This window comes from Rhodotorula paludigena (assembly GCF_050403205.1).
Source record: "Rhodotorula paludigena JCM10292 DNA, Rt_paludigena_JCM10292v1_ctg26, whole genome shotgun sequence".
NCBI lineage: Eukaryota > Fungi > Basidiomycota > Microbotryomycetes > Sporidiobolales > Sporidiobolaceae > Rhodotorula > Rhodotorula paludigena.
The window spans coordinates 108,072-131,079 of NW_027481432.1; the positions used below are offsets into that span (position 1 = coordinate 108,072).

The following is a 23,008-nucleotide window of genomic DNA, read 5'->3' on the forward strand; positions in this document are numbered from 1 at the left end:
TCGTGCTCACTCTGTCTGGACTGGTCGACGAGACTCCTGTCGCTTCGGCCACGACCCCGAACGCTTGCCTCTTTGCTTCGCTCCGTTCGCGTGCCTTCTGCCATGTTTCATCCGCGCATCCTCTCAGATCCTCGGCAATGGCGAAGAAGCACTACAGAGCCTGCAGGCGACCTGCGCAGGCTGCTCCCGCTTCGTCCGCCCCGTCCGTCTCGCCGCCGGATGTTCCGCTCGCCTCTCTCGCTGGACTCCCTCCCGAGCTGAAGCGGGAAATCGTCGAGACGCTTGTACGCGACATCGTCCAGCAAGAGCTTCTCTGCATCGACGGAGAGTACGCCGACGACGAAGGGGACGGCGACGAGATGGACGTCGGTTTCTTCGAAAAGCGCGACACGTTGCTTGACGCTGTGAGCCGTGCCGATATTTCGCTTGCCCTAACGCTGATGCTCATCCCGAAAACAGGAGACGTCGCCGGCAGTTCGTGATGCGCTGCTCGACCTTAGCCTGATCAACCGCGCCTTCCGCGCTGTCTGCGCGCCCCTCATCTGGGAGGTGAGGATCATTTCTCTGCCTGCTGATTGAGGGTGCGAGACTGACTAGTCCGGCGCACAGCACCTCGACATTGCGAGGATTCCCCTTCCGTCTCTCCAGCGTCTCAAGTCATGCCTTCCAAAGTACGCGGACTTCGTAAAGTCGATCGTCTTTGATACGCCGGCCTGGGTCAACAAGTGCAACTCTGGGCACCACAAGAAGGGCAATCGCGCCCACGGTCCGGCCTGCTTGTCCAAGGGGGACAAGCGCGTCGTCGAGCGCGCCAACCTCGTCGCAGCCTTCATCCGAGCATGCCCAGGCGCGCTCGACCTACACTGCGTCACGACCACACCCACCGAGGCGATCCATGCCGGCTTCATCATGTTCACCGACGAGCCGCGCACCAGCTTTCTCAAGCGGACACGCGTGCTCGGGGCGGCGGCAGACCTGGTCAAGGCACGCTCGCAATCGTTGTCGGTTCTCGAGGTCGAATACCGCGCCGTTCCAGCCACACTTCTCAACTACCTTGCACCCTCTGCGTCGCTCGTCTCGCTCGAGTTGGTGTTCGACCACATGCGACAGCCTGAAGCTGGAGATTTTCCCCGCCTTTTGCCGTCGCTTTCGGCGCTCCCGGCTCTCCGTCACCTCTCCCTACATGGATCCGGCTGGATGACGGAAGAATACCTCATTGCGCCTCCGAAGCTCGCGCTCGTCTCGCTCGAGCTGTCCGACGACCGCCTTGTCAACATTCGGTTCGCCCAGCTGCACACGCTCCTCATGACGTATTCCAGTACACTCGAAGAGCTCAACCTCAGACTCGACAGCGCAGTCGAGCCTGCGCAACCCGTCGACCCCCAGCTCGACTTCCACCTCCCCCGTCTCAAAGCCCTCGCCATCTGGGTCCACTTCGACGAGGCCTTCTTCCTCTGCTTCGTCTCGAACCCGTCTCTTCTCGCCAAATTCCGCATCGGACCGTGCCACGGACTCGAGCCGGGGCTCGAAACGGTCTTGGCGTTCATCGACGCGCACAAGACGACGCTCGACCGCGTGCACCTCGACAAGTATGGCGACGGTGGTTATGAGCAGCCATGGCTCGACCCCGCAGAGATCGAATCGCTTGCCGCCAAGTGCGCCGAGTCCGACATCCGCTTGACTGGCGCGGTCCCGGAAGACGACTTCGATCGCCACGTCCACGTCGTCCGGGACTTTGATCCGCTTGACTACGGCTGGTGCCTCGAGTGCGACGGCGCGGGATGCGAGGACTGCAACTTTGGCCGGTGGGGCCAGTCCGACTCGGACTATGAGGGGTCCTCCGACGACGACGACGAATTCGACGGCTAAGACGAGTAAGGGGACGGAAATGGGACCTCGAGACGACAACGAGAAGGCTTTGTAGACACCCGTGAATCTCGAACAGAACTCTATGGCAATGTGGCGACGGCATCGAGGCAGGGAGTCCACGAGAAGGCCGCGACCAGTGCCCCGACTCGCGAGATGACCTTGTGATTGCATGGTCTGCCCCTTGGCAAGCTTGCAAGTGCTCAATGTCGCGAACAAGTACATCGGACGCAGCGCTGGGCGCTCAGAGTTGCAAAGCTCAACGCAGAAGGCAAAGCGGCGCCCGGCGCACTTGGCGCGGACAGTCTGGTTTGCGATGTTCTTCGTTCTCGCGAAACCACCGTACGTATGGCCGTCAATCGTTGGGCACGGCGGGAGCATCACAGTTGCAAAAGTACGGAGAGGGATTGCGGGATAATCACAGCTGCAAAAGTACGGGGAGGAATTGCGGGAGATTGGTGACAAGCGACAAGTCGAAGAGACGGTGAGAGGGAGACGCGGCGAGCGAAAAGAGACGCGCTAGGGGTAACAACGACAAAGGCAGACACGACACAGAGGGAGTCGAACAAAAAGAAGCCGAGCAGTTCCGGCGCACCAGACAAGCGCTCCTCCGAGGATCTCCTCACAGCTCTCCCCCGCCCCACTCGTCCCCAACCTGCCCCATCTCGACTCTCATCTCCCTCGTGACTTCGAGCGTCTCGAGCACGACGACAACGACGCGACCCCACTCGACGCGGACGCCGCGCTCGCACACGAGCGCGTCGAGGCGGTCGCGCACGGCGCGCGACGACGAGGCGGACGACGAGGCGGGCGTGCGGAGGCGCAGGTGGGAGAGCTGAGGGGCGAGGCAGGAGGGAGGGAGGGGAGGGGCGCGCCAGGAGAGACGGGGAGGGCGGCGCGGTTTTGGAGGAGAGGAGGAGGCGGAAGAAGAGGAAGGGAGAGGCGAGGGAGGCGAGACGGACGAGGGCGGAGAGGGCGGCGGGGCGGGAGAGGGTGCGTCCGAGAAGGAGGGAGAGGAGGCGGGTGTGAGGTGCGCGAATGAAGAGGGGTTCGAGGGGCGCGAATTGTCGGTGTCGGAGTCGCAGTTGCTCAAAGCAGACGCGTAGTCCGAGTCGTCCTCGTCCTCCGACGGAACGCAGTCATCTTCACAAGCCGTACAGGCGCAGTCTGACGCGCATTCGTCGTCGTCTTGCGCGTGCATCTCCTCGCTCGTCTCGACCGACTCGTTGCCCTCGGCGTCGTCCCGCGCTTCGCCTAGCGCCTCCTTGTCCTTTGCCTCGCACAACTCGTCGACCCGCTCGATCCACCAGAGCACATCCTCGTCCTCGATCGAGTCGTCGTACCCGCCGAGCGTGAGGTGTTCGAGGTGCGGAGGAAGCGAGAAGCCCGTGCGGTGCGGCGACGAGGTGAAGACGTGTGAGCTGAAGAGCTTGAGGCGGTGGACCTGACAATGCAATCGTGCATGAGCACATGGTCAGGAGGCAGAGGAGGGGCCCGACAAAACGCACCTCGACGAGGCGCGACAGCAGGGTCCAGTACTGTGCGTCGGAGAGCGACAGCCCGATTGCACCTCTCCCGCCGATGGAGGGCGCCTCGCTCCACTCGAACTCCTCCAGCCCCGGCAGCACGATCGAGAGCACGGCAGTCAAGGTGTCTGTCAGACTGAACACGACGATGGACACGAGCTTGAGCGAGGTGAGCGTGCTGATGGTCGGGAGGAGTAAGGCGAGGAGCGAGAGCGGCGAGACGAGGAGCGAGTGGAGCTCGAGCGACTCGAGGCGGTTGTGCATGCCGACGTCTGTAAGCACGGCGCGGTACGACTCGCGCGTGTATGCCGAGGCGGAGCGGATCGTGTCGGGGAGGCGCGCGAGGAGGGGCAGCATGGCGGTGAGGAGAGCGTCGGGTGGGTGCACGAGGGGCATGAGAGAGCGTGAAGAGGGCTGGAGGACGAGGTGCCGCAGGGTCGAGAGGCTCGGTAGGCCCGACAGGAGCGTATCGCCCGTGAGCGGGTGTGCGCCATCGGCTGGCGAGTACTCGAACGTCTCGAGCGAAGGCAGCGCAGCGCGGAGAGCGCGCGAGCTGCATGCCAAGATTGGATCGCCGAAGCCTCGGCTGCGCAGGACCTTGACATGGCGTCCGCACAGCTCGAGCACGTCGAGCAATTCGCGCTCGCACGAGGCGGACGAGTCGGAAGCGGTCCCGCTGGCCGGCTCTTTGAGCTCGAGGAGAATCTCTTCGACTTTTCCGTCGATGTGTCCCTCCCTAAGCGCGCGCGCAAGCTTTGCGAGCTGCGCCCTTGAGCGGACGACGACGACTTTGGCGAGAGCCTGGGGAGCGACGGGGTGCCAGCGCGAGTGTACGAGCGGGAGGCGGGTCCATGCGCGCCAATTGGACGGCGTTGAGGTGCTGCGAGTCGACACGGCGGGCAAGGAAGGGCGGGCGAAGGCAAAGATGGGCTCGAGGAGTTCGTTCGGGAGACGGACGGCGGCGGGCGGCGTGTAGGGCACCTTGGACGTCGACGCGACTGGCTGGACCGAGCCGTCCGTGGTCTTCTCGATGCCTGCACGGACTCTGACGGGCTCCTGCGGGCTGGCGAGAGCAGGAAGCGGTCCCCCCACTCGCTGTCTCTGGCAGACGCGACACGGGCACGGCGCAGGGGACGCGACGATCTGCAGGCAGTCGGGATCAGCCTGTGTACGCTCTACACGCTCAGTACAGGCAGTCTCGCCTTGACCATGGCCGAGTCGCCGCGTCGGCTGCGAGCGAGCGGAACGAGGAGACGAAGAACGTTGAGTCGCCTTCCACTCTGCACGACCAGAGCCAGAGACTCGTGCACAGCTCTGTAGAGGCACACAGACCCCGCCAGACCCCGCCTGCGCTTCCCGCTCGTCTCGCGTCGCTCTTGTCCCGCTTGCTCGCTCCACTTCAACATCGCAATGAGCGCAACCGACGATCAGGCTGCGAGGGACGCACGCAAGCTCGTACCCGTCGCGACGCAGAGCTCGGCTGGCTCCGACGTCTCGTCCGCACCCTCGTCGCCCTCGCGCAAGTCGGCCGGCTCGTCCTTCAAGCTCTCGTCGCTGCACCACGCCCTCTCGCGCCCGGCGCACAGCTCGAGCGCGCACAAGAGGCACCACCCGCACTACGACGACCCAGACTACACCCTCCCGCCCATCCGCGACCCCATCCATCTTTGCGAGACGGCCATCTCGCTCATGCTCTCCGTCCCCGGACCCTCGGTCGACCAGCTCCGCCAGCGCTTCATCCCCCAGCTTTACCACGTCTCGGCGTACCAGCACCGCGTCAACACGCGCGAGGTCGGCATGGAGGAGCTGCTCAAGCCATGGACCGGTACCGGCAACGCTTTTCTGTGCGTCTCGCAGTTCTTTACGTACACTTGCTGTCGGATTGCACAGGCTGATTCGCTTGTTGAGAGTGCAGCACCTCAAAGTCCGCTTCCGCTCGCACCTGATGGACATGGACGGGACAGCGTGGGTCTCATTCCGCTCGCGCTGGCGGATGTGCCAAAGACTTTCTCTCTTTTGCCCTGCCTTAGTTGTGCGTGTACCGGGACCACACTGACGGATCTCGACCTTCAGCTCGATGCACGCGGCGGCCGTGGGGCTCGTCTACGACATCACGGGCCGCCCAAAGGCCGCGGTAGGCCACCACGACGTCGAGGAGCGCCGGGCGTCGAGCATCTGCGTCATGAAGATCTACGAGGGCAAGATTGCGCAGACGGATATGGTCGTGTGCGTGCATGTTCTCGATCAAACGAGTTCCGCCTCGCGCGTCTGGTCCCTGACCCTCGTTCCGCGTTATCCGCAGAGACACGAAGGAGTTTCAGCCCGACCACCAGGGCCCAGAGCTCAACTGCAGTATCATGCGATGGCTTTGGACGCACGTGGGCTGTCTGGACAGGCTTACGGCCGTCATCGCCTGGCTGGCTTCGTGTCTTGCGCCGCACAGTTCTCCGTGTTCCAATGTGAGGCGGACGCAAGGCCGCTCTGGCAAGACGACCGAACGAGCGTTTGCGTGATTCGTGGCTGCGATCGGACTTCCTGCTTGCTTCAAGGCGGAGCATGGTCGGCGGTTCGGGCGGTTGAACGCCCCGGCCGAATCACCTCGTCTTGGTGTCGCCTCTCTTGCTTTCATCGCTTCCGTGCCTAGTTTCTGTCGCTTGCGCGCCTGCGAGGCACTCAAGCATAGTCCACAAGAATCCAAACGGCAATCGAGAACTCGGACGCCGACGCGACGCGGGCGCTCGCACCTCGCGCCTCGACGAGCGCCGAGCGACGCTTTCTCCGCGCCTTTGCGCGCTCGGCTCAGGCTTCTTGCTCCTCCTCGTCCGTGCTCGTACGCTTGTGCGCCCACCTCTCATACCATGTCGACAACCACGCAAGCTCGCACCGAGGGACCCGCCTCGCTCTCGATGCTTCCGCGCAAGCTGAAGGAGCGCATCGCGGCCGAGCTCGACGACCTCGGGCTCTACCTCGACGACGACGCGTGGGAAGACGCCTCGTCGTCCAGCACGATTGCCCCCGACGAGAGCGAGGGAGGACAGCCCGAAGACGACGAGGCAGACGACGACGAGTTTGTCCTGGTCGGGAGTCCCGACGACCAGCGCGTGTCGACGCTCGCCGCTGTCAGCCTCGTCAACAAAGAGTGGAACGAGATTGTATCGCAGTATCTCTGGGAAGTGCGACGAGCTTCCTTCCCTTCCGCGATGCTCTCGCTCACGCTGACGTCTTCGGACAGGACCTCCAGCTCTACCCGCGCTCGACCGAGGCCCTCCTCCAGCTCGCGACAGACATCCTTCCTCGTCACGCCGCGCACGTCAAGACCCTCGGGATCCGCGAGATGCCGTACGACCGTCTCCTCGAAGGCGCCGACGCGGAAGACGCGCCACCTGCCGCCGAGGGCCGCGCGCTCGAAGTCGTCGAGGCCGTCGAGCGGTTGACTGGGTCGTCGGCCCCTAATGCGGGCGACTGGGAGCTCTGCCAGCTTGCGGCGCGGAATGGTCTGCTCGCGCACATTGTCCGCGTTTGCTCGAACGTCAAGGGCCTCGAGCTCGAAGGAGGCATGCGCATCTTCCGCCGTCTCCACGCCTCTCAAGATGGAGCCGGGCTCGAGCCGATTGAGGTCACCGAGGCGGAACTGCCCAACGTCGCGCTCCAAGCGGTCCAGTCTATCGGCGGCAACATCGAGACGCTTTCGCTCCTCCTTCCTCTCGCTGGCAGCGTCACGGAGCGCGACGTCGCCAATCTCATCCTGTTCTTCCCCAACCTCAAGCACCTCGAGCTCAACGTCTTCATCGAGCCGAAGGACGCACTGTCGTCGGCCGACCGGCTCGAGCACGAGGCGCTCTACACCGCCATCGCCGGGTTGCAGCACCTCGAGGAGCTCGACCTCGGCCAGAGCACCTTTGTCGACGACGCCATCAGCGAATTCGTCTTCGCCTGCCCGCTCAAGCACCTCGCGCTCGGCGAGCACCCCAAGCTCTCCTTCCGCGCGTTCAAGACTTTTGTCGAGCGCTTCTCCGGCACGCTCGAGGCCCTCGAGCTCGACAACACGCCCACGGCGCTGCCCGAGGGAATCGACGAGCCGCTCGCACTTCCCAAGCTTATTGCCCTCGAGCTTGCGACCATGCTCGACGCCTCCGTCTTCACCCTCTTCGCCGCCTCTCCCCTCCGCGAGGTCTACATCCGCGAGTCGCCTCAGCTCACCGCCAGAGACGTCATCGTGTTTCTCGAAGCGCACGCCGAGACGCTCGAAGCGGTCGACGTCGAGGCGGACGGACTCGCAGCGAGTGAGGAGCGTTCCGACGGAGCGGTCCAGGACGCCGAGGAAGTCGTCGGCGAGTGGTGCGAGGAGCACGGAATCAAGTTCGCGGTGATTGAGTCGGAGGGGCTGGGCGAGTTTGACCTTGCCAGCGACAGCGACGAGGAGGAGGCGGAGCAAGATGCGGACGAGTGAAGCCCGCCTCGAGGCGTAGACCCAGTCTCAGACAGTGACATCCAGTATTCAGCATCCGCATTAGTTATCAAGAGCAATCGCAAGCTCCAAGCAGAACAGACGGAACGCTTCGCAGCAGACAAGGCTCTCTCGCTGCTCCTAAGAGAATCAGCGCATGACCAAGGTAGAGCAATGCAGCTAGGCGCAAATCGATAAGAAGACGGGACCGGATTGTGTGCAACAACAAGAAGAAAATCGAACAAGACTGCCTCCACAAAGAAAGCGCTCCGCCCGTCGTCTGCAAAGTCCTTCCGTTCCTCCGCGCCCGCGACTCGACAATAAATACGCGCGCTCAGACAGCTGCAGTCCCGGCAATTTCCTCGTCGGACGCCTTGAACGTCTTGACGTCCATGAAGATGCGGTCCTCGCGCCGGCTGAGCGAGACAATCTTGTCGTCGCGGACGAGCGCGCGCCAGATCGTGTCGCATGGCTCGGCGAGGTCGCGGATGAAGGCGCCCGATCTGAGGTCTGTGCATTCCAAGACAATGATCAGCTTCCTCCCCTCATTGAGAGCACGGGAGGAAGACTCGAAGCCGCGACGCACCCCAGAGCTTGAAGCGCCCGTCGTTGCCGCCCGTGACGATGAACCGCTCGTCGAATTGCAGGCTCGTGACCGAGTGGTTGTGCGCCTTGATGCGGTGCAGCGCCTCGTACGTCACGAGCGAGAACACCATGACGAACCCGTCCGAGCCGGCCGTGACGAGCACGTCGTTGTACGGGTCGAGCTGCATCTGTCCCACGAGCAGCGTGTGGCCCTGGAGGAGCGCGAGGAACTCGCTGATAGCGCGAGACGTGTCAGCGTCGGTTCTGAGCGGAGAGACGGAGCAGGCGCAAACGCACCCCGTCTCGGCGGACCAGACGCGCACGGTCGAATCGAGCGAGCCCGTGATGACGCGCGTGCCGTCGAACGCGACCGAGTAGATCTCGCCGATATGGCCGCGGAAGACGTGTAGGCACTCGCCCGTATCGACGTCCCACAGCTGCGGCAGTGAGCGAGTCAGCATGAGCTACTAGAACACCATAGCAAAGCACGCCGGCAGTGTACATAAATCACTGACGCGTGCAAAGGAGACGAGGACATGCGAAACTCACCCTCGCCGTCGTGTCGTAGCTCCCGCTGACGATCCGATTCCCGCACACCTCGATCGCCCTCACGCTCTTGCGGTGCCCGCTGAGCGTGCGGAGCGCGACGCCCTTGTCGATATCCCACACGCGGATCGAGCCGTCGCGCGCGCCCGAGACGGCGATAGGCCGCCCGTCGAGGACGCGCAGGCAGCGCACGGTCGAGGTATGCCCGGGAAGGACGTGCAGGCAGCGGCTGGGGAAGGATACGAACGAGCGTGAGTAGCGCGCACGGCTTCACGAAGCAACGCGGGCAGGTCGAGCAGCCATTTCGCCGGCGCCCGAAGTCGCATCAAGAAGCGAGCGACGGGACGCACCCAGTCCTCACGTCCCACACGCGCACGTTCCTATCGCTCCCGCCGCTGACGACCCTCGCGCCCTCCTGTCCCCATCCGCGCGCCGTCCCGCACACGCCTCCCTGCTGCGTCGAGTCGCCCGTCGGCCCGCCCGCGCCGACGCCCATCCCGCCACACGTGCTCGGTCGCGGAACGCGCCGCGCGCGCCGCTCTTCATCATCGTCGTCGTCGCCCACACCCGTTGGGTTCGGGGCGTCGAAGGCGGAGAAGGAGCGGCGGCGCCGCGGCCGCGGACCAGGGCCCCCGTTGCCAGGAGAGGTGTAGGTCGAAGCTGCGAGCGGGGTGCGCGCGCCCTCGGCTGCGCCGCCGAAGAACGACGACGACGCGGGCGCAGCGAGCCCCGCGGCGCTGCTCGCGCCCGGCTGGGAGAAGCTCGCGCCCATGGGGCTCGCGGGCGGGCGGGCGCGCGCCTTGCCCTTGCCCTTGCCGGACCCGTCCCAATCGCTCGCCCAGCCCTCGTCGTCGTCCTCCATCGCGTCGACGCCGCCATCGTCGGGGCGCGGGCCGCCGCCTCGGCTGACGAGCGTGAGGCACCACACGCCGAGCTCGTGGCCCGCGAGCGTGCGGACATAGGTCCCCTGGCCGCTCTCAAAGATGTGGACCTTGTTTGTGTCCATGCCGACGACGATCCACTCGTCGTCGAACGACATGCTCGTCACGACGCCCGAGTCGACGCTCATCTGCGTGCTCAGGAGCGTGCCCGGCCCGCGGAGCCAGTTCTGCTCCGACAGGAACGCGAGCTTGAAGTGCGACTTGTACGAGAACGGTTTCGGCGGCGCCGCGGCGAGCGGCTGGGCGAGGCTAGGCGGCGAGGCGAAGGACGGCCCGTAGTGGTATGGCGGGACGGGCGGGACGTAGTACGGGTTGCCGAGCGGCGGGCCGGGCGGGATCGTGCCAAACTGGATCGCGGGCACGGCGAGCGGCTGCAGCTGCTGCTGCTGTTGCTGGGCCGGAGGAGGCGGCACCGACTGCTGCAGCGGCGAGGTCACCGCCGTCCCGACCGCGCCGAGCCCGAGCCCTGCCACCGCCGTCGCGAGTTGCGGCACCATGACAGGCTCGGCAGGCTCCACTCCGCGCCGCTCCGCCAGTGAAGGGACGCCCGTTTCGAGCCCCAGTCCCATCGCAGGCCCCGCAGCACCCTCGTCTCCCCCGATCTCCCCTGCCCCCCATTGCCCCGACGCCGACGTCCCGCCGCCGCCTCCTCCAAAAGCCTGGGCGCGCGCCGCAATCTCCTCGAGCGTGCTGCGGTCAAGCGTGCCGCGCCGCTCGCGCCCCGCGGGCGTGAAGAGGGCGTCGTCTGCGTCGCGCGCGCGCGTGCCGAATTCGAGCGTGCGGAGGCGCGACGCGGCCGCTTGCGGCGAGAGGAGTGGAGCGGGCGAGGCGAACGATGGGGAGGGAGGGAAGGTGGTCGACGGCGGTGGGGGCGGCGGGTCGAGCGGGACAAAGCCCGAGCGCCAGCACATGCGCTTCCACACGCCGTCGTCCTCGACGAGCGCGCGCCAGTAGCGGCTGACGGCGCTCGCGCGCGCGAGCGTCTTGTGGTCGTCGATGAAGCTGAGCACGTGCAGCGCGAGTTCGAGCGGGAGCGTGCGGAGAAAGTCGCGCTGCAAGCGAGGGGCGATGAGTGGGTACAGCTGGCTCAGGTCGATCGGGGTCGTGTCGCGGATGAGGGACGCGAGGAGGTGCTCGCGCGCGCGCCGCGAGAGAGCATTGACCTGCGCGCGGAGGTGCGCCACGAGGTCGGCTTCCGAGAGCGGCGAGGGCGGCGCTTCACCGGCGCCACTGCCGCCGAGAGCAGTGCTGCGCGTCGGTGAGGGGACCGTGTCGGGCGGGAGGGCGGCGGCGTCGAAGAAGGGCGAGTGGTGCGAGACGCGGTAGCCCTGCGGCTGCCAGGCGGACGACGACGCCGACGCCGACACCGCCGCCGAGGTCGAGGCCTCTGCGGCGCTGGTGCTCGCGACCGGGTAGACGCGGACGGGCTGTGGCGAGGGCGCGGGGGTCGGAGGCGAGAGGCCGCGAATGCGAGAGGCCGGGAGGGTGGTGCGAGGCTGCGGGACCGAAAAGGGACCCGGGCCCGCTGCTGGGGCGGCGGACGGGCCCGGAGCAGTGAAGGGGTCGCGGTGGTTGGCCATCGGTGCTCGGTTGGCCTGTTGTCTGCGCAGAAGACGGAGACAAGACGAGGACCGATGAGGTTTCGGACTTTGGCGAAGGGACCGGCGAGCGCGCACCCGACGGCTGTGCGGGCTACTTGGCGTCTGACAGCGCCGGCGCTAGCTGGCTCGCTGGCGGTCGTGCCAGACAGAGAGAGCGACGAGACGAGGCGAGGTGGGGGAGGGAGAAAGGGCCCGCGACCAGAGGACAAAGACCCTCGAGAGGGTGTGAACGGGAGCAGACAGGCAGAGCGGAGCCTCGTCGACCTTTCTAGCGTGCGCCTTACTCGCCCGTGCGGCTGTGCGTTGCGAGAAAGCGGCGCCGACGCTGCTTGTTGCGACGACGGCGATCACTGCGGGTCGGTCCCCCTGTCCCTTTCCTTTCTCCACTTCACAGGCCTTGCTGGGCCGCGCAGCAGCAAGGGTAGGACGCAGTACGGTGTAGTCTGGAACCCTTGCCAAGCAGAACCGCCCCTCGCGCTGTGCCGTCGCGCGTTCTCATCTCGCCTCGACGCGTCTCCACGCGTGTCATGCGCTCTCGCTTTGTCGACGCCGCTTCTCTCGAGTCTCGAGCGGAGCACGAGGCCGCTTGCTGAGCCGCGCAGATGGCCGAGGCGCTGCACGACCCCGACTCGCCCTTCCACGCCTACCTCCGCCGCGAGTCTCGCTTCCTCTCTCCGCTCTCTCGCCGTCATGAACCGCTCACGCCGCTCCCGCCCTTTCCGCGCGCAGAGACAGACGCAGACTCGCCTGCATCCCCCATCAAGCGCGACTTTGCCGGCCCTCTGCCCGCCGCGTCCGCCCAACCGCGACCGCCGTCGCCCTCCCCTTCGTCGTCCTCGCCGCCGCGACAGCAACCTGTGCCGCCTCCGCCTAAGCGCTCCCGCCAGCTCGCCGCGACCGCAGAGCGTGTCAAGTACGCCATCGCCACCTCGGCCCTCCTCAGCGCAAAGCTCGGAGACGCCCTCCAGCTCTACCCGCCGCTCGATGACCTCGCGCGCGCAACCCTCGACTGCACACGGTCCAAAGACGCTGCGCTGACGCGCGCCTCGCGCAAGGGCAAGGCGAGGGCGCCCAAGCAGGCAGCGGCAGAGTGGGGGTACGGGTGGGAGACGAGGGGACAGGGCGTACTCGAGCGCGGAGTGCTTGGCAGCGCGACGGCTGCGCTCGGCGGACTCGTCGGGGCACTAGCGCGTGGCAGCAAGCCGGCGACGATCGACGAGGGCTCGGAAGGAGAAGAAGAGGGGGTGGGAGCCGACCAGGCGGACAAGCGGAACGAGGCGGGCGCACCGGCACAGCTGCTTGGCTCGGTCGAGGGCTTCATCGTGTCTGCCCAGGAGCTCGACCTGCGCGTCGCGAACGCTCTCAGCGCGATCAAGGAGCTCGAGTGCATTGCGCATGGGCTCGGCCTGTGCGTTCACTTCTCTCGTCCTCCCTCAGAGCGAACCTTCTCACACGCCGTCTCTTTACAGGTCCGACCCGCTTCCGCCCATCTCGCGCATCGAGGCCCGCGCGTACCTCTCAAAGCGCAAGCCCACGAGCCCGACCTCCGCGAACATGCTCTCGACGCCGTCCCGCTCCCCTCGCATCCCCTCGCCTCTCGGCCTCCCCTCTTCCGCTTCTTCCTCTACTCCCGACGACGTCTCTCCGCCCCCTCTGCGCGCCCAGGCCCTCCGGCGCGCGCTCGCGTCCGCTCTGTCCGACGCGCTCGCCGCCCTCTCCACCTCCACCGCCGCGCTCAACGCGCTCCTCCCCGCCTCTTCGCCCCTCCTGCAGCACTCGACTGCCACCGCAGCGAGCGAGTCAACACACGCACCGAGCGCGAGCCTCTCAGAGCTGATGCGGCACGACTCGCGCGCGCGTCAGGAGCGCGACGAGCTCGTCGCCGCCGCCGCCGCGGCTGCGTCGCCCGTCTCGGCCTCTTCTGCTGCTGCGGCGACAGCGGTCGTGGACCCGTTTCACCCGACCGAGAGCACTTTCGGCGGTATTGAGCGGAGACGCGCCGAGCTGGACGCTGGCACGGGCGCAGACGAGGACGATGCGGCACCTGGGTCGCCTGCCGGGCCAGGAGCTCGCGCGGGGTTGGCTGCCAAGCCGCGCAGGTCGCAGCGCCCGCTGAGCCTCGGGGGCGCGAGCGGCCTCCCCGCCGCGACGTCGTCCCCGTCGGACGACGACGCCGCCGACCGCGACGCGACCGAGCGCCTCCTCCTCGTCTCGCTCCAGGAGCAGTTCGACGACCTGCACGCCCTCCGCCGCGGCGTCGTCTGGCGCGTGATCGAGGTCGTTGACCATCCCGCGGACGCAGCCACCGCTGACGAGGCCTGCGGAGCGGCCGCGCGCGCGCTCGAGCAGCTCGGTGAGCGACTCGCGGGCGCGGCGCAGGGCGTCGCGCGGGCGCACGCGAGCGAGTTTGGCGAGTCGCCTGCTGCGACGGATCATTCGTCTGCAGTGCCTGCGCGCGAACACGCCGGTGCACCGGCGGGAGGCGGCAGCGAAGGGATGCAGCGCACGACGTCGGCTTCCGAGCGCGAGAAGCGCCGCCGCAGCGGGCTGTACGGGCGCGGCGAGGAGGCGGCGCATGTCCCGTCGTCGAGCGCGGCTCAATGGGCCCCGCCTCCGCCTCCCGCAGCTGGTGGCGGCCGGACGAGCGCGCCCAGCACGCCTACCGCGCCTCCGAGGCCCGCTGCTGCCGGCCTGCGGCGCGTCCCGTCCGCCTCGTCGAGCGCCGCGCCGAGCTCGTTCGCCAACTTTGCGCCCCCGGCCGGAGGGTTGCTCGCGTCGCCGCTCTCGCGCTCGGCCCTGACCGCCGCCAGTGCCGGGCCGGGGACGGACCCGGCGCTCGTCGCGCTCGTGCAGGGCATGTCGCTCTCGCTGCGCGCGGTGCAGGCCAAGCTCCGGCTCGTGCTTGCGGATGCGGGGGCGGCGGGCGCGGACGACAAGGCGCGCGAGGGGGCGTGGCGCGCGTGGGAGGGCGTCGGGGCCGAGGTGAGGAGGCTAGAGGCCGAGTGGAGGGGCGGAGAAGGGGTCGTGCGCAAGGCGCTTGGGCTCGAGAAAGAAATGCGGCTGGAGGAGAGTGCGGAGGCCGAGCAGGCGGACCAAGCCGGCGCGTTGGTGCTCGAGATCGAGCCGGAGGCGCAAGACGTCGAGGAGTCGGACGACCTGAACGCCAAGGGCGCTGTCGACGCGACGCTTGACGCGTCTGCCTCTCCCGCTCCAGCAGCAGCCGACGACGAGCGCCAAGCGCTCCTCGACGCTGCGCTCTCGCTCTCGCTCCTCCCTCCCGCCGACTCGCCCTCGGAGGAAAAGGTCTTCGAGGCGGTCGCCGGCCCAGACCGTCGCGCGCCCTCGGCGGCGGACAAACTCTCGCGCGACGAGCGCATCCGGCGCATGAAGGAGGCGCGCGAGGCCCTCGCGCTGGGGAGGTCGTCGCTCGAGAGTCCGGGCAAAGGCGCTTCGCCGGGCCCGGGCGGCGGCGGCGTCGATGCGCAGCGGAACATGGTCGGTGAACTGCGCGAGGTGCTGAAGGAGCTGAACCGCGAAAAGGGCCGTGAAGAGACCCCGCCGGCGGTCGCACCGGAGCCTCAGACCGCGTCGCCTGCTGCCCCTCCTCTTCCTGCCCGGGCACTTCCGTCGGCAGCGCCGCCACAAGAGGTTGCGCCACCTCCGCAATCGCCTGCCAAGGCTGCTCCGCCACCACCTGCTGCTTCTCGCCCGTCCCCTGCCCAGCCACGCTTCGTCCCTCTACCTGCTGTCTCGTCGCAGCAGCACGCACCGTCGCCACCTCAGTCGCCAACAAAGGCTGTCGCGCGACCGCGTTCTTCGTCGGTGCAGCAACAACCGCGCTTTGTTCCGCCGCCGCCCGTCGCAACAGCGGCGCAACATGTGCCCTTCATACCTGCATCGCCGACTAAGGTCGTCTCGCCGCCTCCAGCGCCAAACGCAGCGCTCCCGCCTCGCGGAGCCGTGCCTCCGCCTCCACCGCCGAAGTGTGCTCCTCCGCCTTCCGCCTCGACGACGAACAAGTCGTCGCCTCAACAGGCGCCACTCTCCCTCCCTCCCGCGGCACCGATCACGCCGCGTGCGCAAGCGCAACAACTAGCGCATGCGACGCCTCCATCGGCCGGGCCGCGCTACGTCTCGCCTCCTCCGCCTTCCTCGTCCGGCCGCCAGCCCATCCCGCGCTTCGTCTCTCCCCCGCCCGCTGCGTCTCCCTCGGGCCCGAACTTGCCGCAGCGCCCGCCCATCGGCGTGTCCAGCGCGCCGAGGTACGGCCCGCCGCCCGGCGGCGCGGCTAGCTCGCCCGCTTCGCCGGTGCGCGCGAGACCGCCGGCAGCTGCAGCTCCGCCAGCCCAGGCGCAGCAGCCGCTCCGGTATGTCGCGCCAGTCGCATCGACACCTCAGCGGGCCTTGCAGCAGAGCACGAAGGATGATGGATCGGGATCGGCAGTAGGAGCGGAAGAGACGCCGTCGCCTGCTTCGGCACCGAGACGGCGCCCGGTGCAGACAGTGTAGTTGCCGAGACACGCATGCTTGAACTGGCTAGAGCTGCATTCTACTTCTTGCCTCGGCACACGTCTCGTGATGGAGCTGAGTGAGTAAGAGGGAATGATGCACACCGCGCCGGGCGGCTGCGGGATCTGCGAGGCTGTACGAGGCGACTGCTACGAAAGGGCAAATAAGGCACACCAGATGCTGGAGAATAGGAACGAGGGACTGCGGGGGTATCAAGCTGAGACGGGGGGATGCGCTTAGAATGCGAGGACAGCGACGAGCGCGGCGACGCTCGCGAGACCGCCTGCGACAGCGGTCTTGCCGGCACCATTGCCCGGCGCGGCCGTCTCGCTCGGGTTCGACGATCCAGTTGTCTGCGAGGGGGACTCGCTGCCGGTCGACGCGGCCGTCTCCGCTGCGATCGAGCTCGACGCCGACTCGAGCGACGAGGTCGCGCCGGCGATGATGGACGACGCGGACGTGCCATTCAGGTTGAGGGTCGGCAGCGTGTTGGTGCAGAAGTCGGCGAAGCCTGCGTCGAGAATCCGGGTCAGTTGGTGCGGGACGGAGGCAGAGGTGCGTGCTGGCAGCGAGAAGCGTACCAGAGGCCTGCGACTCGGCGTCCGAGCCGTACGCGCCTGCGCACGCCGTCAGCTGCGAGACGGCATCGTCGCCGCAGGTGCAGATGGCCGTCTGCTCGACGTCGCCGCCGGCACTAGCGGAGCAGCCCTGCGGGAGAACCGTCCGTCAACATCGTCGCATCTCGACGAACGGCCAGGGAGGGCCATCTCACCTGAAGCGTCTGGATCCACGACGAGCAGTCTGTTGTCACGTTGCCCGACGAGAGGTCCGAAATGACATTGCCAGCGATCGACCGGAGGCCCTCGACCTGCTGCATCGCCTCCTCAGGGATGGCGCTCTGACGCTTAAGCAGGTCGCCAAGGCGGTGCGCCGAGGTGAGTGTGGCTGCGTACGACCGAAGTCAGCGCATGTCGAGGACGACTAGGAGCGTGCAGCGGCGACAATGCGGAAGAGCCGCTACTGCGGCACTCACCCGCGGCGGCGAGAGCGAGGACGGCAGCGGCGGTGCGGACCATTGTAGAACTGGTGTAAGCGAGTGACGGCGGTAGGAGCAGTAAAGTCGAAGCAGTGAGCGAGCAGCGAAGCGTAAACAAGGGAGGAGGAGGAGCACTTCCGGATTCGGCAAGCGTGGTCGCGGTCTGGCCTGAAAGGAGCGCATCCCCCTTTTGCACCGCCAGTCTCAGCGTCGGGCCGGACGGGCCGAAGCCGCCTTCGAGCACACTTTGAGAGCCAGCACCTTGCGACGGCCAATTTACGGCGCACCGTCCGGGTGGCACGGGTGTGCACGGGTGCGGAGACTGAGAGCGCTCGGCTTGTAGCCGGTGTCATGCAACGCAGTGGCGTCCTTGGACAGCTGGGCAGCTGGAAGAGGAGGAGCAAGTTGACGGGACAGACTCGACACGCGACAGGACCCACGCGGTGACGCCGAGCGAAGCGGATTGGTGCTGTCGAGCGGAGTAGCTACCTATTGCAGTGGGGAGTCGGCTGTACGGAGTGAGCGAGTGGCAGCGGCGATTGACCTTCTCAACGGCAAACCGCAGCTGATAGCCGGGCACCCTTCTCGTCCCCGCGCTAGCGCGCTCACAAACCGCGATCGAGCAGGGGCGGACCCACCTTGTCCCCTTGGTTCCCCCGCACTACAGCAGTCCTCCACGCCGGCGTCGCTCGCTGTTCTGACTCTGCTTCTGCACTTGCACTTCGAGGCTCTCTGCTCAGTCTGCTGCCCGCCACGATTCCTGAACGGGTGTGCACCATGTCGAACGCTTCGACGCATTCAGGCCAGGAAAAGGCCGTAGAGGCGCGCAAGGAGGAGGCGATCTACACGACCGCTTCAGACGACGACGCTCCGCTGTTGACGCCCGAGGAGGAGAAGAAGCTGATCAGGCGTATCGACTATCGCGTGCGTGCAGCTGTTCGCTGCGTATGATCCGACTTGCTGACAAGCAAGCTGCTGCCCGTCATCTTCGTGTTCCGCGTTTCCAGCTTGTCCCCTTCCTCTCGCTGCTTTACCTGCTTTCTTTCCTCGATCGGTACGTTCGTCTCGCATTCAGGATCATCACAAACGTGCTGACCACATGCTCGTCCTACTCACCTCGCCTTCCGACCTCGCCTCGTCGCCGGCTCTCCACCTTTCGTGGCCGACTCGTTCCCCTGCCTGCGTTTGCTGCCCGCTGAATGCTCATGCTCTACAGTGTCAATATCGGTCAAGCGAGGTTCGTCTGTGCCGAATCTGCCATTTTGCCGTCGTGCCAGGCTACCACTCGCTTTGTCTACAGGCTCGATGGACTCGAAGCCGACCTCGGCCTTGTTGGCAATCAGTACCAAGCAACTTTGGTCATCTTCTTTGTTGGCTAGTGAGTCGTCCTGCCATCTCTGCCGAGTGTTCGGATTACTGACAATGAATCGGCGCAGCGTGGTCACCGAGGTCCGCATGCCCTCCGCCCGCTTATGACTTGATTCTCACTTTCTTGCCTGTCGACAGGTTCCGTCCAACATGTTGCTCAAACGCATTCGTCCCTCGCGCTTGATGTAAGCGTATTCCTAAAAACGCTCGCAAGCCTCGCATGCCGCCCACTGACCGGTCTTCTCCGCGCAGTCCCGCCGTCATGGTTGGTTCCGGATGTCTTTAGCAAAAGAGAGTGCTTACTGACTTGCGATGGTGCAGCTTGCCTGGGGACTTGTGATGACCCTCGTGCGTTTAGGTGCTTCTCCTTCAATGGCCGCTTTTCAATTGACCTTCACTTCTCCTGCTGCTCCCTTCTAGATGTGCCTGGTCAAGAACTATGCGGGCTTGTTGGCAGCTCGGTTCTTCCTTGGGCTAGCGGAGAGCCCTCTCTTCCGTACGTTTTGTCCCTTTGCGAGCGTCTGAAGCGGGCGCGTTGAAAGCCGCTTCTGCGGTTCTTGACACTTCACTGATGCTTTGCATTACCTGGATCAGCGGGATGTTGCTATTACCTCGCAAGTTGGTATAAGCGGGACGAGTGTGAGTCTGAAATGCGGTAGATGCGGTTGTGCGGAAGCGTATGCTCACGCTTCTGCCCGCAGCGAACATCCGGATCGCCATCTTCTTCTCGTCCGCCACTCTTTCCGGCGCCTTTGGTGGCATTCTCGCCTACGGGCTCGGTCAAGCGGATGGTGTCGGTGGACTGCCGGGCTGGGCGTACGTCGTTGCTCTCACCCTAGTCCGCCAGTGCTCGGCTGATCCGCTTCGGCTGCTAGCCACATCTTCCTCTGGGAGGGTCTCCTCACCTTCATTGTGGCGCTCGCTGCGCCCTTCATGATTGAAGACTTCCCTGAAGATGCCAAGATGCTTTCGCCAGTCGAGCGCAAGTTCATCATCAAGCGTCTCGCCGATGACATCGGAACGTCTGGCGAGTTCCGCTGGGTGCATGTCAAGAACGCTTTCAAGGACTGGGTACGTTCCTGCCTGTCTTTCGCTCTGAGCTCGAGCAACAACGTCCCTGTTCACCGGATCACAGGCAGCTGACACGGCTGTCATTGCTTACAGCGTGTCTACATCATGATGTTGATCTACATTGGCGTGGCTGAGCCGCTCTGTGCGTTCTCTCAACCAAATTCTGTCCTTACTTGCCACGCAACTCGATCCTCGGTGCTTGCGCGCAGACTGACACGCCCCCATCATGCAGACTCCCTCGCCCTCTTCACTCCCACCATCATTTCGGAACTGGGCACCTTCAATCGCTGGCAGAGCCAGTGAGTCCGGCATTCTGTCGCTTTCGCGCACGGTGCTGAGAAGGTTCACTCTTTGCAGGCTTCTCTCGACTCCGCCTTACTTCCTTGCGTTCTTCATCACCCTTGCATCAGCTTTGTACAGGTGAGTATTTGGGTGTCAAAGACTTGACATGCGCCTTTCATCTTTGCGGGTTTCTTGCAACCTCAACGCTCAATGCCGGTCTATCCCTCGTTCTTGCTTGTGCTGACTATTCTGCCTCCCTTCTGCACACAGTGACCGCGTCAAGAGGCGTGGATGGTTCAACGTGTTCTGGATGACCATCGTTGTCATCGGCTACGCAATCCTGCTCGGCAACGACCCGCGCGAGAAGCCCGGCGTCAGCTACTTTGCGCTCTTCCTCTGTGTCGCGGGTGTTGCTCCTTGTATCCCGGCAACCATAGTGTGGACCGGGAACAATTTGTCGCCTACGCTCAAGCGCGGGACCGGCATGGGCATGAGTGCGTTTTCTTTCGCTTTTCCGTGCTTTTACGCCTTGCTGACTGCCTCTTTTGGCCTGCCGTTGCTACTTCACCTCTGCTAGTGTTCACGCTGGGCAACAGCGGAGGTATTATCAGCTCGCTCGTCTACTTTACGGAGGGTACGTGCGATTCCATTCCGTCTTTTCAGCGCGCTGTCAAGTTCTGATGCCCTTCCCTTCAATAAGATCGCCCGCGCTACTACAGGGGTCACGGAGTCGGTCTCGCCTTTGCCGCCATGGCCGTCGTCCTCTCGCTCTTCATGACGCTCTACCTCAGCTGGGAGAACAAGCGTCGCGACCGCCTCTACGGCACCAAAACCGAGGATCTGCACGGCCCGCTCGGCGCCGAGCTGCAGAGCAAGATCCTCACCGACCTTGAAGTGAGGCGCAAGTTTGGCCTCGAGAACTGGACGCCGGAGCAGATTGAGGAGGCGGGTGACCGTCTCGAGCCCATCTTCCGCTACTATACGTAATTGTGCTGTCTCCGGCAGTTCCCTCCCACTCCTTCTGTCCATCGATGAGCTCAGATCAGTCTGTCCAGAATGCAAGGATATCGTGTGTTTTCCTGCGGTAGAGAGCTGAGCATCTGGTGCCGCTCGGAGGCGTGTTCCTCGAAGCCCCTCAGGCGTGTTCATCGAGTCCACCGCCCGGCCATCTGACTGAGGTCCGCTCGACGGGTGCCAGGTCCCGGCTGCACGGGCGATAGCGCGACCAGATTATAGTAGATCGCCGCAGCAACATGCCTCATGAGCGACTCAGGAGAGGTATCGAGCACTGCGGCGAGCAACGCTGCACTTGGCGGCAGAAGCTGCAGAGATGCATGAGCTATGTGCGGGCCGAAACCACGCGCGCTAGGTAGTTCAGTTGAATAGGGGAGGAGGCGCGGGACCAGCTGCCGAATGTTTCGAGGCGAGGGTGGAGCGCAGCGGGAGACGAGGAGGCGCAAACCTCCAGACGACAGATTGGTGAGCGTCCTCAAGATTTGAATGCTCGAAGCACGCGGCACAAGCGAGTTGAGCGAGACTGCGGAGCGGCGTTGAAGCGTAGACAGAGAGCGAGCGCGTCTCTCGACGGTCCAGCGAGAGCAGGAGCGAGCAAAGCAGGTGAGCGTGAGCCTGAGCAGTCATCCTCGGCAGCAGACTCGCGGCGGGACAGCCAAGTCGCGGGTCGACCAGTCGTCGTCATGGGTTGCCCTTCGTCTCGCACCTTCACTGCCCAAAGATGTCCGCAGACAACGTACCCAAGGCTGTCCTCTGTGCGTCCACGCTGTCCAGCCAGCCAACCCTGCCGAGTAGCCCGCGCTGACCCTCCCGCTCGTCCTCCCCACCCCGCGCCGATCTTTCGCTCAGACTGGTTCCCCGGCTCTGTGTGGGCCAGCGTGCCCCGCCTCGTCGCCTCGGAGAAGAAGTTCACGAGCAACGAGCTCGAGGAGCGCATCGTCGACCTCGGTTCGGCGCCTTCCTTCCCGCACAGTCGACGAGGCGGTGCTGACCCCTCTGCTCGCGTGACAGGCAAGGGCGAGAACTTTGCGCCAGCGTACCTCCGCAGTGAGTGACCTGTCCAAACGGAGCCCTGGTGATAGGTAGCGCCGTGAATGGCGCGGAGGCTACAGCACGCTCATCCCGTCCCGCTCGCAGTCCATCCCGAAGGCCACGTTCCCGCGCTCGTCGTCCCTTACGAGCACACGCTCGACGAGTCGATCAAGACCAAGTTCAAGGCGCTGACGTCGACGATCGAGGTGTGCAACTTCCTCGACCAGTCGACCAACACCAACCCGGGCTTCTCGGCGCCGTCGCTCTCGCCCGCAACCGTGCAGCGCGCGGCCGTCAGCAAGGAGATCATCGAGGCGATTCACGTCGACGCCGTCGACCCGAACGCGGCCCTCCTCGTGTGGCGCAGCGAGGACGAGCGCAAGGCCAAGCTCGCTGGGCTTCCCGGCGGGTTCCTCAGGGGGCGCCAGGAGGCGCTCGAGCGGTACGCCAAGGAGGTCGGAGACTCGGACCCGAAGCTCAAGGACTTCTACGCGCGCAAGATGCAGGTGCGGCCGGCCTTCTTCCCTTTCGTCCTCGCAAGAGACTGCTGACCCCGCGCGCCCACACAGGAGAACGGCGGCCTCCTCGCGCTGCTCGAGGGCAAGGGCGACTCGACCGAGGTCCAGGAGAAGGCCAAGAAGCTGTGGACCGGGATCGGCGAGACGCTGCAGACGCTCGAGACCAAGTTCGAGCCCAACGCCGTCTACCTCGTTGGCGACCAGATCTCGCTTGCCGAGTCAGTCTTCTCTCCTCTGCTCCGCTTGTGTTGGGCTTCTCCCGTACTGAAAGCGACCCCCGCACAGCCTCCACGTCGGCGCGTGGCTCGCGCGCCTCCTCGCCGTCGCTGGCGCAACCTCGATCACCGACGTCGACGGCAACCTGGCCAAGCTCGAGCAGAACCTCGACAGCGGCGTCAAGATCGGCCCGCGGGTGACCAAGTGGGCGCAGGCACTGTTCGAGCGCGACTCTTTCGCCAAGGACGTCTACGCTGACGGGCTGCACTGAGCCGTCCCCTCGCAAACGCCGGTCCTGCCTTGTCCTACTACCCCTGCCATGCATCCGTCTGTAGTGTATACCGCACTGGCTGAACGCCTGAAACCCCAACCAATGAAGTGCCGCAGTCTGTCCCGTGCTCGCCTGCTTCCGCGTGCAAGAACTGCTCCCTCGCATCGTTGCCGGCAGGC

The 23,008-nt window shown here is 65.5% G+C and overlaps 9 protein-coding genes across 9 annotated transcripts; 6 read left to right on the top strand and 3 right to left on the bottom strand.

Moving 5' to 3' along the window:
* Nucleotides 1–137: 137 nt before the first annotated feature.
* Nucleotides 138–1,869, top strand: JCM10292_006360 (uncharacterized protein; the record flags this gene model as incomplete). Its single annotated transcript, XM_076649625.1, has 3 exons — nt 138–404; nt 460–549; nt 610–1,869. 3 exons carry the CDS (start codon nt 138–140, stop codon nt 1,867–1,869), a joined length of 1,617 nt encoding a protein of 538 aa, XP_076504804.1.
* Nucleotides 1,870–2,488: 619 nt separating this feature from the next.
* Nucleotides 2,489–4,603, bottom strand: JCM10292_006361 (uncharacterized protein; the record flags this gene model as incomplete). Its single annotated transcript, XM_076649626.1, has 4 exons — nt 2,489–3,310; nt 3,375–4,455; nt 4,516–4,535; nt 4,601–4,603. The coding sequence occupies 4 exons, from the start codon at nt 4,601–4,603 to the stop codon at nt 2,489–2,491; spliced, it is 1,926 nt and encodes a 641-aa protein (XP_076504805.1).
* A 199-nt stretch (nt 4,604–4,802) lies between these two features.
* On the top strand, nt 4,803–5,855 carry JCM10292_006362 (uncharacterized protein; the record flags this gene model as incomplete). The annotated part of the gene is made up of 5 exons (XM_076649627.1): nt 4,803–5,236; nt 5,283–5,357; nt 5,466–5,618; nt 5,695–5,744; nt 5,836–5,855. 5 exons carry the CDS (start codon nt 4,803–4,805, stop codon nt 5,853–5,855), a joined length of 732 nt encoding a protein of 243 aa, XP_076504806.1.
* Nucleotides 5,856–6,250: 395 nt separating this feature from the next.
* Nucleotides 6,251–7,842, top strand: JCM10292_006363 (uncharacterized protein; the record flags this gene model as incomplete). Its single annotated transcript, XM_076649628.1, has 2 exons — nt 6,251–6,565; nt 6,625–7,842. 2 exons carry the CDS (start codon nt 6,251–6,253, stop codon nt 7,840–7,842), a joined length of 1,533 nt encoding a protein of 510 aa, XP_076504807.1.
* A 331-nt stretch (nt 7,843–8,173) lies between these two features.
* JCM10292_006364 (F-box/WD repeat-containing protein) lies at nt 8,174–11,491 on the bottom strand (the record flags this gene model as incomplete). The annotated part of the gene is made up of 5 exons (XM_076649629.1): nt 8,174–8,349; nt 8,426–8,658; nt 8,722–8,861; nt 8,974–9,199; nt 9,321–11,491. The coding sequence occupies 5 exons, from the start codon at nt 11,489–11,491 to the stop codon at nt 8,174–8,176; spliced, it is 2,946 nt and encodes a 981-aa protein (XP_076504808.1).
* Nucleotides 11,492–12,114: 623 nt separating this feature from the next.
* On the top strand, nt 12,115–16,021 carry JCM10292_006365 (uncharacterized protein; the record flags this gene model as incomplete). The annotated part of the gene is made up of 2 exons (XM_076649630.1): nt 12,115–12,920; nt 12,982–16,021. 2 exons carry the CDS (start codon nt 12,115–12,117, stop codon nt 16,019–16,021), a joined length of 3,846 nt encoding a protein of 1,281 aa, XP_076504809.1.
* Nucleotides 16,022–16,257: 236 nt separating this feature from the next.
* Nucleotides 16,258–17,097, bottom strand: JCM10292_006366 (uncharacterized protein; the record flags this gene model as incomplete). The annotated part of the gene is made up of 4 exons (XM_076649631.1): nt 16,258–16,532; nt 16,603–16,729; nt 16,794–16,966; nt 17,055–17,097. The coding sequence occupies 4 exons, from the start codon at nt 17,095–17,097 to the stop codon at nt 16,258–16,260; spliced, it is 618 nt and encodes a 205-aa protein (XP_076504810.1).
* Nucleotides 17,098–17,834: 737 nt separating this feature from the next.
* On the top strand, nt 17,835–20,765 carry JCM10292_006367 (uncharacterized protein; the record flags this gene model as incomplete). The annotated part of the gene is made up of 18 exons (XM_076649632.1): nt 17,835–17,981; nt 18,065–18,111; nt 18,274–18,294; nt 18,358–18,435; nt 18,494–18,506; nt 18,564–18,610; nt 18,678–18,690; nt 18,747–18,773; nt 18,846–18,921; nt 19,020–19,064; nt 19,127–19,241; nt 19,301–19,496; nt 19,590–19,638; nt 19,729–19,795; nt 19,854–19,916; nt 20,049–20,272; nt 20,356–20,412; nt 20,479–20,765. The coding sequence occupies 18 exons, from the start codon at nt 17,835–17,837 to the stop codon at nt 20,763–20,765; spliced, it is 1,572 nt and encodes a 523-aa protein (XP_076504811.1).
* A 748-nt stretch (nt 20,766–21,513) lies between these two features.
* Nucleotides 21,514–22,829, top strand: JCM10292_006368 (glutathione S-transferase family protein; the record flags this gene model as incomplete). The annotated part of the gene is made up of 6 exons (XM_076649633.1): nt 21,514–21,547; nt 21,642–21,740; nt 21,804–21,839; nt 21,930–22,330; nt 22,394–22,560; nt 22,628–22,829. 6 exons carry the CDS (start codon nt 21,514–21,516, stop codon nt 22,827–22,829), a joined length of 939 nt encoding a protein of 312 aa, XP_076504812.1.
* Between the last annotated feature and the right edge of the window lie 179 nt (nt 22,830–23,008).